This window comes from Microtus ochrogaster, linkage group LG3 (genome assembly GCF_000317375.1).
Source record: "Microtus ochrogaster isolate Prairie Vole_2 linkage group LG3, MicOch1.0, whole genome shotgun sequence".
NCBI lineage: Eukaryota > Metazoa > Chordata > Mammalia > Rodentia > Cricetidae > Microtus > Microtus ochrogaster.
The window spans coordinates 3,437,241-3,449,521 of NC_022029.1; the positions used below are offsets into that span (position 1 = coordinate 3,437,241).

At 39.7% G+C, this 12,281-nt stretch overlaps 1 protein-coding gene across 4 annotated transcripts in view; it reads left to right on the forward strand.

Moving 5' to 3' along the window:
* Trps1 (transcriptional repressor GATA binding 1) overlaps positions 1 to 12,281 on the forward strand; it is a 237,887-nt gene that overhangs the window by 59,697 nt on the left and 165,909 nt on the right. For 3 of the 4 annotated variants that reach the window (XM_026785897.1, XM_026785896.1, XM_026785898.1), the window contains exons 3-4: positions 35 to 1,164; positions 10,977 to 11,580. In XM_026785897.1, coding sequence (XP_026641698.1) covers positions 35 to 1,164; positions 10,977 to 11,580 — 1,734 coding nt within the window. The remainder of the gene's footprint in view (positions 1 to 34; positions 1,165 to 10,976; positions 11,581 to 12,281) is intronic. The other variant, XM_026785899.1, reaches the window with a different exon arrangement.

A 12,281-nucleotide genomic window follows, 5' to 3' on the forward strand; every position in this document is an offset into this window, starting at 1 on the left:
ATCTAAAGTAACCTCCATCTCTTCCACACTCCAGGTCACTTCAGGTGGAACCTTCATTGGCATTGGACGGAAAACTCCAGATTGCCAAGGCAACACCAAGTATTTCCGCTGCAAATTCTGCAATTTCACTTATATGGGCAACTCATCAACTGAACTAGAGCAGCATTTTCTTCAGACTCACCCGAATAAAATAAAAGTTTCTCTCCCATCCTCGGAGGGTGCGAAACCTTCCGAGAAAAACTCGAACAAGTCCATCCCTGCGCTTCGAGCCAGCGACTCTGGAGACTTTGGAAAGTGGCAGGACAAGATCACTGTCAAGGCGGGAGACGACACCCCTGTCGGCTACTCCGTGCCCATCAAGTCCCTCGATTCCTCAAGACAAAATGGTACAGAGGCCACCAGTTATTACTGGTGCAAATTTTGTAGTTTCAGCTGTGAGTCATCTAGCTCCCTTAAGCTGCTGGAACATTACGGCAAGCAGCACGGAGCACTGCTGTCAGGCGGCCTTAATCCAGAGCTGAATGACAAGCTTCCCAGGGGCTCTGTTATTAATCAGAATGATCTAGCCAAAAGCGTAGAAGGAGAGCCATTGACCAAGCCAGAAAAGGGCTTGAGTGGGGCTAAAAAGAAGGACTTCCCCAGCAAGGGAGCAGAGGACAATATGGTCACAAGCTATAACTGTCAGTTCTGTGACTTTAGATATTCCAAAAGCCATGGCCCTGATGTGATTGTAGTGGGTCCACTTCTCCGTCACTATCAACAGCTCCATAACATTCATAAGTGTACCATTAAGCACTGTCCATTCTGTCCCAGAGGCCTCTGCAGCCCCGAAAAGCACCTTGGAGAAATTACTTACCCGTTTGCTTGTAGAAAGAGTAATTGTTCCCACTGTGCGCTCTTGCTGTTGCACTTGTCTCCTGGGGTGGCCGGAAGTTCCCGAGTCAAACACCAGTGCCACCAGTGTTCCTTCTTTACCCCCGATGTAGATGTGCTCCTCTTTCACTATGAGACCATGCACGAGTCCCCAGCGTCGGATGTCAAGCAAGAGGCAAACCATCTGCTAGGATCCGATGGGCAGCAGGCTGTCAAGGAAAGCCAAGAGCACTCGTGCACAAAATGCGATTTTATTACCCAGGTGGAAGAAGAAATTTCTAGACACTACAGGTAAGTGCGCCGGCTCCCGAAACACTAGGAGCATAGAACCCAGAGGGGTGGTGCAGGGATTGGTGGGTCTGCATCTGACGTGGCTGAACGGTGCAGGACAGTCACCAAGAAGTTCTTCTGTAGCATAGCAGATGGCATGCTTATTAGTATGATGTCCTCAGATTTTAATTTAGTCATGTGTTCTCATGTTTCCTAAGTGTTTTATACCGCTCGTGGAGGGCATTTCCAAGTTCTCAGTGAAGTGGATCATGAGTTTACTAATTTAGCTACTATGACTCTGCCTCCTGTAATTATTGAAGGAACAGCTCCCAAATGAAAGGTTCTTTAAGAATATATTTTATTCTCTGGAAGCAATCTGTTTGAGATGGTTGCTCATTGTTCTTTGTGAATGAGACTGGACATTTTTCTCACTGCTGATTTTTAAAATATATCCTTGATTGGGACACAAACCATAATGTTGAGGTGAGATTTTGTTAATAGACATGATTTTGATTATGCTATCACTCCTTGTGGGCAGATAGAACAGGTTATTTTAAAATCATTCACATATACAACACAGCACATTCCTTCTAATTATTTGATTTCCCCTTATAAGTCTTAACTTCCCAAATTTCCCGTTCCTAATTTCTACAGAGGAATTTACATTAACCACTCTTTTAATATATGCATTTATTTCTTAATTTCGAAAGTGTACATTGTACTGGGCACTGTCTGTACAGGAGTAAGTAAGCTAGGCACAGTCACTGGCCATATGGAGCTGACACTTTGGTAGGGAAGACAAGGCCCCTGCAGATTGTCAGGATCGGGAAGTGCCATAAAAGCAAAGGAACAGAAGGCTATGCACGAAATGAACATAGGAAGAGCATAGCTTAATAATGGCAAGTCAGGAAATGCCTTCCCAATGAAGGCAAGCTTAAGCCGAGACCTGGTTAGATTCTGGAATGATATTCAAGTCTTGGAGATACAGTGTGTGCAGAGTTGAGCATTTATTGGTATTATTGTTATTCTGCCTCTAACCCCCAAAGAGAAAACTTTATTTACTTTCTTCTTATTATTGTTTATGTTTTTACTTACCTAGTTTATTTATTTGACATGGTCACACTATAGTCCGAACTGAGCGTAACTCATTGGATAGCACAGGTATTGATGTCAAACTCTTGTCAGTGTTCCTGCCTCGGTGCTTCCCACATGTTGAGGTCAGAGGAGTGAGCCACTGTCGTCAGCTTTCACTTACTATTCAATGTGCTTTTAAAGATTTTTTAAGACAGCTGATTATTTTAGGCTTTTTTCCCCAAAGACTTTAAACGATGCCTTTCATTCTTTTCCGAGGTTCTATGTTAGTGGCATAGCATGTTTGTCTTCTCAGTCATCAACAATGAAGCGGTCCAAGAATAGGCTAAATGTTAGATGTTAATTTGAAGGGCATCCTAATGTTCACAGTGAATCAAAATGTTCAGAAAACACTTACTTGAGACTTACACTGTTTAATTTATAAGGTCAGCCCTAGGAAAGACACAGTCCTGCAATCAAATATGTGTTCACACTTGCAATGAGTATTTCTGTCTCCTCTGATGATGTTAGCTGCATGCTAATTTATTTCTGGGCGAGCAAGCACCAGCTTTTTCTTGACTTTCACTAATGTGGATGTGGAGGTATGGGTGCATTTTTTGCATATTTTGCACATATAGTTGTGAAGTGGTGTAAAACATAGGTGATCTAGTAGTTTTTAAAGGGGGTGGCTATTTTGAAGAAATCCTCTTTACTTTCTTAATTATGAAGATAATGGAATAAGTACACAAGGAAACACACATATGTGCATATGTGTGTGCAATATGTGCATATATGTGTGCATGCATATTCACACACACACAACAGAGTTGACTGATAGACCTAGCAACCAGATGATTTGGACTAACAAATTTTCTTCAGGACTCTAGGTCATTACTTAAAGCTTTGTCTGAAAAAGCCCAGCATATTCTTGGATAAAGAAAACAATCTTTGGAGATATGAAAAGTTCCCATAAAAGAGATTTCTTAATAATGTCAGGATTTAGTTGATTCTTAGTAATTAAAGTAACCTCTACCAGGACGAGACTATTCTTTCCTGCCCTGCACTGTATCTGTGAAGTTTAACACATGAGGACACATAGATCTTTGCAAATGTCTTTATGCAAATGGGATTCCCAGCAGCGGATCCCTTCATAGTAGTTTCCAATACACTGACAGCTCCAAGGTGAGTTACACTTTAATCTTTCACTACGTAGTTTTAGACTAAGGAGGATATAAGGGTCTATGCCAAAGGCAGTTGTATGTTGGCTTTGAACCTAAGTCAAGCTCCCAGCATTTTACTAGTTAAGAAATTAAATAGAATGTGTCCCTAGGTCATTGAGTAGTTTAATAACACACACACTTATATCCTGACATAATTTTGTTGATTTAAGCACCTTTTCTATTGGAGGTCATTCATCTACTATCTGGGAGTTTTTATAGAACTTTTTGAAATTTGGAATCTTATGATTTCAGACTCATAATTCATAATTGCTGAAGTATAAGGAAATGTTGGTCACATTTGAAGAATTGGGGATGTAAACTGAACCAGCTATGCAGGTGCCTCAAACTCAAACTGCTATGGAAGTATCTACTGCCAATGTCACATTTTAAAAATAGATTAACAGGTCATCTCACCTTATCTCAGGTCTATCTTTTTAGATTACGCTCTATTTACTTGTATTAACCCTGCTAGGGAGCTTCTACTATCATTTGATTTTACTGTGATAGAACAGTCTAGGCTTCGAGTACTTTATGTGCAATACTGAAACTGTCACAAAAATCAGCATATTCTTCTAATTGTACAGTGTGTGTGAAATACATTACATCTGAACAGAGTTGATGTGGAACTCAGAAAAGCTCAGTGTGGATTCCATGTATACACACTTTTCATAAGAGCCAGGTTGTTCTGAGTGGAGCTGAAATATTATCCACTCGGTAACTGGAAATGGTCCAGTTAGCATCCTTCCTTAGTGTTTTTGCATACTTATAATGTCCCCTAACTCACCCAGGGCTGTCAGGTGTTTTCCATGCATGAATCTGCTTCTCTTGCATTAGGTATTTTATTTAATTAACACTCAATAGACATCGCCTCTCTTTTCTATTGGCCACCATCTTTCTCAAAATGGCCAGTATTATAATTTATGTTTCAGTCCTAAGTAGGACAGAAGACTTATAAAATAAGTGTAAGCAACCGTGCTCATTAAAATCTACTTTTAATGCATTGCCAGACTTCCCCAAATTAAGGGGAATTTCCGAAGCTTATTCTTTACTTCACTCAGAATGAGCTCAGCCATAGGGAGGGAGAAGTGAAAAGCAAGTGTGGCATGTGAGGTTGCAAGGAGAACAAATGCCAGGATGTCTGCTGGATGTGGCCAAGACTGGTGTGGGGTCATCTGCAGGGAGAAGCCGAAGCTGTGAGTTCCACTTTAATGTTGCTGCCGATTAGGCTGATTAGGTTCAGTGCTCTTCTCTTCTATCAGAAGTAAATGTAAATTTGTTTATAGAAAAGTCATCAATCTTTGCTTACAAAGTAGTCGTGTGTTAAGATGAGTTTTGTACGCACTCACTATTACAAAGTTTGCTGTGCAGACAGAGAGCAGATCCACCGTGTGTGAGAAAAATGGAAAGCAGAAATGATAGATCCAGATACATAAGAACTTTTTAGATAAAGGGGTTTTCAGTTATAATGTGATATCATAATTGTTACATGTTTAAGGAGGAAATAATTGCTATTTAAAATTATCATGCATTGTGAAACTATAAATTTCTGAGGGACGCCAATGAACAAATACCATTCCTGACCGTAATCATTGAAAATTAAAGAAAACAAATAGGATAATTGACAGATTAGGTAATGATAGAAAGCCAGTGAGCTTATCACAATGAGATGTTGGAACAATATTTTTTGAATAAACACTTATTTATTTAAAAATTTAATTAATTTAATAATTTAACTGGTATGGGTGTTTTGTCTGCATGTTTGTGCATGCAACGTGTTTTCTTGATGAAGGTGTTGGATTCTCTGGGTCTGGAGTTGCAGACAGCTGTGAGACCTCATGTGGATGCTAGGTATCAGACCTGGGTCCTCTGAAAGAGCAATCAGTCTGCCTAAGTGCTGAGACATCTCTCTAGACCCATAGAGAAAGTTTTGAAGATACAGCAAGGAAGTAGAAAATCTGAAACCAGATAGTAAAATATGAAAATACCATGGGATCTTTACAGATGCACAACTAATCAGAATCTTAGAAGAAGCAATAAAGAAAATAGGACGGATGTTATACAGTCGATATTGAGGGGAACATTGAAAACATTTTTTTAGTGCTCACTGATGAAAGATATAAATGTATAGATTCAAAGAAGCATAACACACACTAAACAAAATGTATTATATGCAGATAAACTTCTCCACAGTTATATTATTGCAGAAGTAAAAAGCCAAGATCATTTAGAGCAGCTACCAACAATGAAGTCCTTAGAAAGGAGAAGTCGTTTGGCATGCTCTCTTTGGCGAAGTTGGAAACCTGAAGCAGGGGGAATATTGCCAAATAAATCAACCTACTGCTTACCCAGACAGTCTTCTAGGGATAAAAGCAAGAAATGTTCAGATAAGACCTTGGAAATCTCTCTGTCACAGTTACCTGTCCATTGTGATATTTATGAATATATTTAAATGTGTTGTTTGTATGGTTTAGTCTGAAATAATTAACATTGCTCTGACCATATTTTATATGGATGATGTGCTCTATTCATATTGAAAAACAGATATTTATGTTAAGGAAATCTGAAAAATAACAAGTCTACTGTGCATGAGTACAGTTTCTGGCACAGCGAAGCCATGGTGGCTCTAATGAGATCTGTGGAGAGTTTATACTTTTTACACAGTGCCGCCGGGCGGTGGTGGCGCATGCCTTTAATCCCAGCACTCGGGAGGCAGAGGCAGGTGAATCTCTGTGAGTTTGAGGCCAGCCTGGTCTACAAGAGCTAGTTCCAGGACAGGAACCAAAAAGTTACGGAGAAACCCTGTCTCAAAAATCCAAAAAAACAAAAAACAAAACAAAAAAAAAACAACAAAAAAAAACTTTTTACACAGTGTCTAGTAACTCAGTGCCTGGACACTCAAAGATAGACATAACATTTCAACTTGAAAGCTGCCCCTGAGAAACGTAAGAATACTAAGGACATTAGAGACCACAGATAAAATAATATGCTATGCAGTATTTTTACCTTTATTTGTAGATATTAATTATGAAAATTTCCAGAAAGAACCTGAAAGTATGCAACATACTTACCTAGATTAGGGCATGTTGCTCAATGGGAGAGTGCATAACATATGATGCTCACATCTGTGGGTTCAATCTCTAAGTCTGCAAAACACATAAATAAAAACCAAAAAATAAAAAATAAAATAGCTACCTTGTCTTAGAATAAGGGGAGGTTTAGACTGGATTTTTCAGTTTATATTGTGAGTTTTTGTTTGCTCTTTGTTTTCTTTTTCTGTTTTTCAAGACAGGGTTTCTCTGTTGCTTCGGAGCCTATCCAGGAACTTCCTCTGTAGACCAGGCTGGCCTGGCACTCACAGAGATCCGCCTGCTTCTGCTTCCAGGTGCTGGGATTAAAGGTGTGAGACACCATCGCCTGGCTTATATTCGGTTTTATGTTATTTCCTATTCAATGTTTGTTTTTATTTTATTGGAAGACATATTTCTATTTTGACTAATTATTAGGACATATCATCCTTTTAAAATTGAATCATAAATTGGAATTATTTAGGCATGACATGGTGTTTTCTCCTAATACTAAAAGGAAGAGGTTTAACCTGTTTGAAGATGCCCACTCCACCATAGATAGTAACTACAAATTAAATATTGATCAGACAATCTCAAAGTAAGAAGTGGATAATTATTTTGCAGGCTGTTTCTCTCCAGTAAAACCAAAACTGTAAGTTGGCATCTTATAGTTTCAGAGGTATGGAACCCAAGACCATCATAACAGGGACCATGTCTCGGCAGGCAGGAGGGTTTGATGCTGATATAGTATCTATGATCCAGTAATCCAGATACATGAGGCAGAGAGGGTGAGATACACAAGATGTCTTTTGAAACCTCAAAGTCTGCCACTTTAACACGGCCATACCTCCTAATCCTTCCCAAACAACTGGAGACTAAGTGTTCATTAAGGCCATTTTCATTCAGATCACCACAGCATGAGAGTTTTATCAAGTAAGTAGCATCCTTTAGCTGTTTCTTTTTCTGGAAATATTCCTGATCCTTTTATGAATTATGAAAATCATAGAAATTAATAAATGAACTCTACTTTTAGGTTCAAAGCTAACTGCAAGGTGCAATCTCAGAAGGATACAATATAAATATTTTTTACAGCATGTGACAATTCTATGAAATAGGATAAGCCCTTAAACCTTTCCTTCTCACAGAAATTCTAAGTCACTGAAATTCAAGTACAAGTTGCTTTTCTATGGACAAATTGTTTTCCTTTTCCTGGAGAGAAATGATGAGTTAGATGTTCATTAAATTTCTCTCTTTATTCATCTCTTCATTGTGAGTACAAAAGTCATATTGAGTCTTTACATTAGAAAGTTCCAAGTGTTGCATAAGAGAAGCACTAATTTTCCTTTTTGTCAGCCTTCTATAATGGAAGGAGACTATGGAAATATAATCCTGTTTCCTTTGGTAGTGTGAGAAGAATGTTTGTTCTTCACTTGATTGAAACATACAGAACTTAAATCCAAAATATATACCACATTTATAGTGTCTTTTAGATTGCCTTAGTAGAGGTGGGCGATCTAATTAAACAATGAACAATAAATAGTACCTCTCAATTTGTACCATGTATGTACTTCTTAGTATCTCTCTGTCGTTTCTTGACTCCAAGTTACATGAGCATCATGAACGTCCCCAGCTACATATTTTTCAACCTTTCTTGTTTGCTGTTTCAATGTGTGCCACTGTTAAGTTGAATCTCAGCAGGGAGTGGTGAGAGATGGATGATACCCATCATGAGAAGTTCCTGTGAGAATGCTCTGTAAGCTGCTGAGTTCCTGGCAGGCTAAGTCAGAGACTGGGCTTCATCTATGTCTCTAGATGATGACTGTGCATGTCAGAGTCTGAAAGGTACCACTCTGTGTTAGAAATGTGTATTGAAATGTTCACATCACTCCCAACTTTTGGAAGAAGTATCACCTTTTTAATTAGCCCTCTATCATTTATTTAGACTTGATTCAAGGAGGGAAGAATCAGTCGGGTCTCGTGAGAACTTTGAAGCCAAACTTACTGCTTTACTGTTCATCATTACTCTCTTGTCACAGATGATAGTCAGTGTGTGTCTTAAGATTCCTGAGGAGAGTAAAGGCTTTACCTGTGTTTTCTTAAAGTTAAAAAAGATGAGGGGTACCTTGAGAGTTTGTTAAGTCACTTAGAATCACGACATATCTGGTAACATGGTTTTCATGTTAAATACTGGTCCCTACTTTGGCACTCATCAAACATTTAGGTTCTTAAGTCGTGTCTAGACAGTTTTTCAGGAAGATGAGGCAGCTTTAGAATTGCCTCACAGGACCTGTTTTGTAAATGGGTATTGTTCTCGTTCTCTTTTCTATTGCAAGATCTTTTGCAGCCTCCCCTCTGTTGTTTCACTTTTTATTTTATCAGTAATTTCATTGATTTAAAAATATCATGGAACATTTAGGCTTCAGCATATTGAAAAGCTGGGCTTTGACCCGGGAGTTAGATGGTTTGTGGCATCAGCTTCTTGTGGACTGACTGGCTAAGGCATCATTTCTCCACATTATTGTCCATTAATGAACCCTGGACCTTGTTGTTTTGACATTTCTTCCTCAGACATAACTCATAGCAAGGCACACTTAATGCAGAAACTGTTATAGTCCCTTCCCGATAATTCAACTATATGTTTGTCATGTTCATCCCTGCCTACTGGTCTCCGTAGGCTTCAGAAGTATCCACCCTTCCTATGACAATCACCAACACATTAATTACTTCCTTCTTTGTTATTTCTCTGTCTACAGTGGCGTCTTCCACATCTCAGATTTGCTAAAATGTGCTCTTTTTCTCCTGTGCTTGATAATTTTATGTCAGCTTGACATAAGCTTTAGTCAACTGAGAGGAAGGAACCTTGGCCAAGAAAATGCCTCTGTAGATTAGGCTATAGACAAACCTGTAGGACTTTCTTAACTACTGATTGATCTGGGAGTGTCCAGTCATTGTGAATGGTGGCACCCCTTACCTATGGTCCTGCATTCTATAAGAAATCAGGCTGAGTAAGCCATGAGGATCAAGCCAGTAAGCAGCACTCCTTGGCCTCTACATCAGCTCCTGACTCCTGTTCCCTGCCCTGCTTGAGTTCCTATCCTGACTTCCTTAGATGATGAAGCAATGATGAAATGTAAGTCAAATAAGCCTTGCCTCCCTAAATTGGTTTGGTCATGGTATTTCATTACTACAGTGGTAAGCTTAATCAGGACACCTCCTTCTTTCTTCCCAATAGGACAGCTCCTTCTTGTCCTTTGGATTTGTAGACTTCCTTCAGAAAGTTCCTTGACTTTCCTAAGCTACCCTCATATGCCTGAAACTCTCTTTCATGCCATTATTACCATACATCATTCTCTGTACCTAAATATTTGTGTGTAGTGAAGTGTGCCTATAAATGCAAAGTAATCAAGGACTTTGAGTTCCTATTTTACCACTATGTAAATAGAAGTTGGCAAAATGATATATTGATGCTTATCTATAATTGGAGTAACTTCAAGTGATAGTTCATAGAACTTACTGTGCTACCTTTTTGGTTACGTGGGGTAAGTAGAAAATGCTTCATATGATATTTAGAGAGCTAAGACTTTTTAACCAAAGAAAGAAGGCCTCATTGCAAAAATTGTGTATTTTTTAGTATGCTTTTTTACAATTAAATACCTATGTTCTATTTAATTAAACATTTATCATAATAATATAGCAGCTATCTTTCCTTAACAATGGAGATGTTATAACATATGGCAATACAGTTTATTTGTTTATGACTTTTATAAAGAAAGTACACACAGGACCACATATACAGACTCCTTTAACAACTTTATCTGTGCAGCCACTGCCCACTGCCAGGCTGTTTGACACCTAGCAGACATTTAGTGTCCTCAGTTTCTATATCTATTTATAGATTATGCAATTTATGTATCAGATTTTTGTTTTGTACATCTTATTTTCTAGACTATATAGGTCAGGTAGCCTTATTTCACTGCTAAATTGATTATAGCATATGCTAGAAAGGAATGTTGCAATCAGGATGTTTTAATATGGGGAAAAGGTGTAAAAAGGAACTCAGCATTAAAAATGTTAATGTATTAATAGCTCAGATAAACAAAAGTGGAAAGGGCATTGGTGAAATCAGTTTTCAGAACGGATATCTTACTAATACAGAGTTGACTGTTATCCACCCAGATAAAGTGAACAGAGCGGATGATAGTGAAAGTAAACAATCAGCTGATCCCCCCCCCCCCATGTGTGTTTGTGTGTTTTCATGACTGTTAGTGCTAAAGAAAACTTCAGATTCTTACATTGGGGTGAAAATGCCTGCTAATTAAATTCCAGTTTCTTTCTGGGAGTGGAGAGTGTTGTGTTTCTTTCAGCCTGCTGCATTGCACGAGAGAAGTCAGGTGCATGCGGACTATTTTAGTCCTCACGCACAGAGCATATTCCCTTCCGAATCCTGGCTTCCCATTGACTCTTTTCTTCCTTCCAGGAGAGCACACAGCTGCTACAAATGTCGCCAGTGCAGCTTCACAGCTGCTGACACTCAGTCACTCTTGGAGCACTTCAACACGGTTCACTGCCAGGAACAGGAAATCACTACCGCTAATGGCGAAGAGGATGGCCATGCCATACCCACCATCAAAGAAGAGCCCAAAATTGACCTCAAGGTCTACAGTCTGCTAAACCCAGACTCTAAAATGGGAGAGACGGTTCCCGAGAGCATAGTCAAGAGGGAGAAACTCGATGACAAGGAAGGGCTGAAAGATAAAGTCTGGACTGAGAGTTCCAACGATGATCTACGTGGCATGTCTTGGAGGGGGGCTGACATCCTGCGGGGCAGTCCATCCTACACTCAAGCAAGCCTAGGGCTCTTGACGCCCGTGTCCAGCTCCCAAGAGCAGACAAAGACTCTGAGAGACAGCCCCAACGTCGAAGCTGCCCACCTGGCACGACCTATGTATGGCTTGGCCGTTGATACCAAGGGCTTCCTGCAAGGGGCACCTGCTGGTGGCGAGAAGTCGGCCTCCCTCACCCAGCAGTATCCTGCTTCTGGCGAGAGCAAGACCAAGGACGAATCCCAGTCGCTGTTACGGGTAGGAAGGTTTACTTTTTAAAATCATTTCTATCTTTTGAAGGAAACAAACGTTCTCTATATTTAGTTTAATGTGTTGTGTAGTGAAATGAAGTGATCTGTACTGAGATTTTAGATGCATGAAGACCAAAGGAGCAGAAAGCAGCCTACAGGTAGGCAGCTGCCTATTTGTCTTTGCTCTCAGCCCTGGTTTGAATGTTGGTTAATCATTCTTGGTGATTATGCAAAGCAACAAAGCCACCTTTGGAGGAGGGAGCGTCCTAATCCCATTAGGATCCTCAGCTGGATTCAAATAGCTGATCTCTGTTTAAGTTGCTGTGGTACAGAACCCAGTAAGGGAGGTGAGCAGAGATTAAAACACTAAGAATGTAAACTCCTGGGCGAGATGTTAATCCAGAAAGTAGCATTTCTTAAAACACACACCCACCAAACAAACAAACAACAACGACATAACGACGCCTGTTGTTAAGTTGCCAGGAAGAATGAAAAGGATGAGAACAATCTCAACAGGAATAGTACAAATGCTGCCCAAAGCAGAGTTTTTTGTCTTCCATAATCGCAAGGCTTTTTAGGGAGGAAAACACGGGTGCAAAGGGAAAAAGAATCTCCAAGTAAGGAAAACCTTCATTTTCATGCACGCGTTGTAGACTCAATGTTCTCAAGAAATATTTTAGCTTTTGAAACGTCACGAGCTCCCGGTGT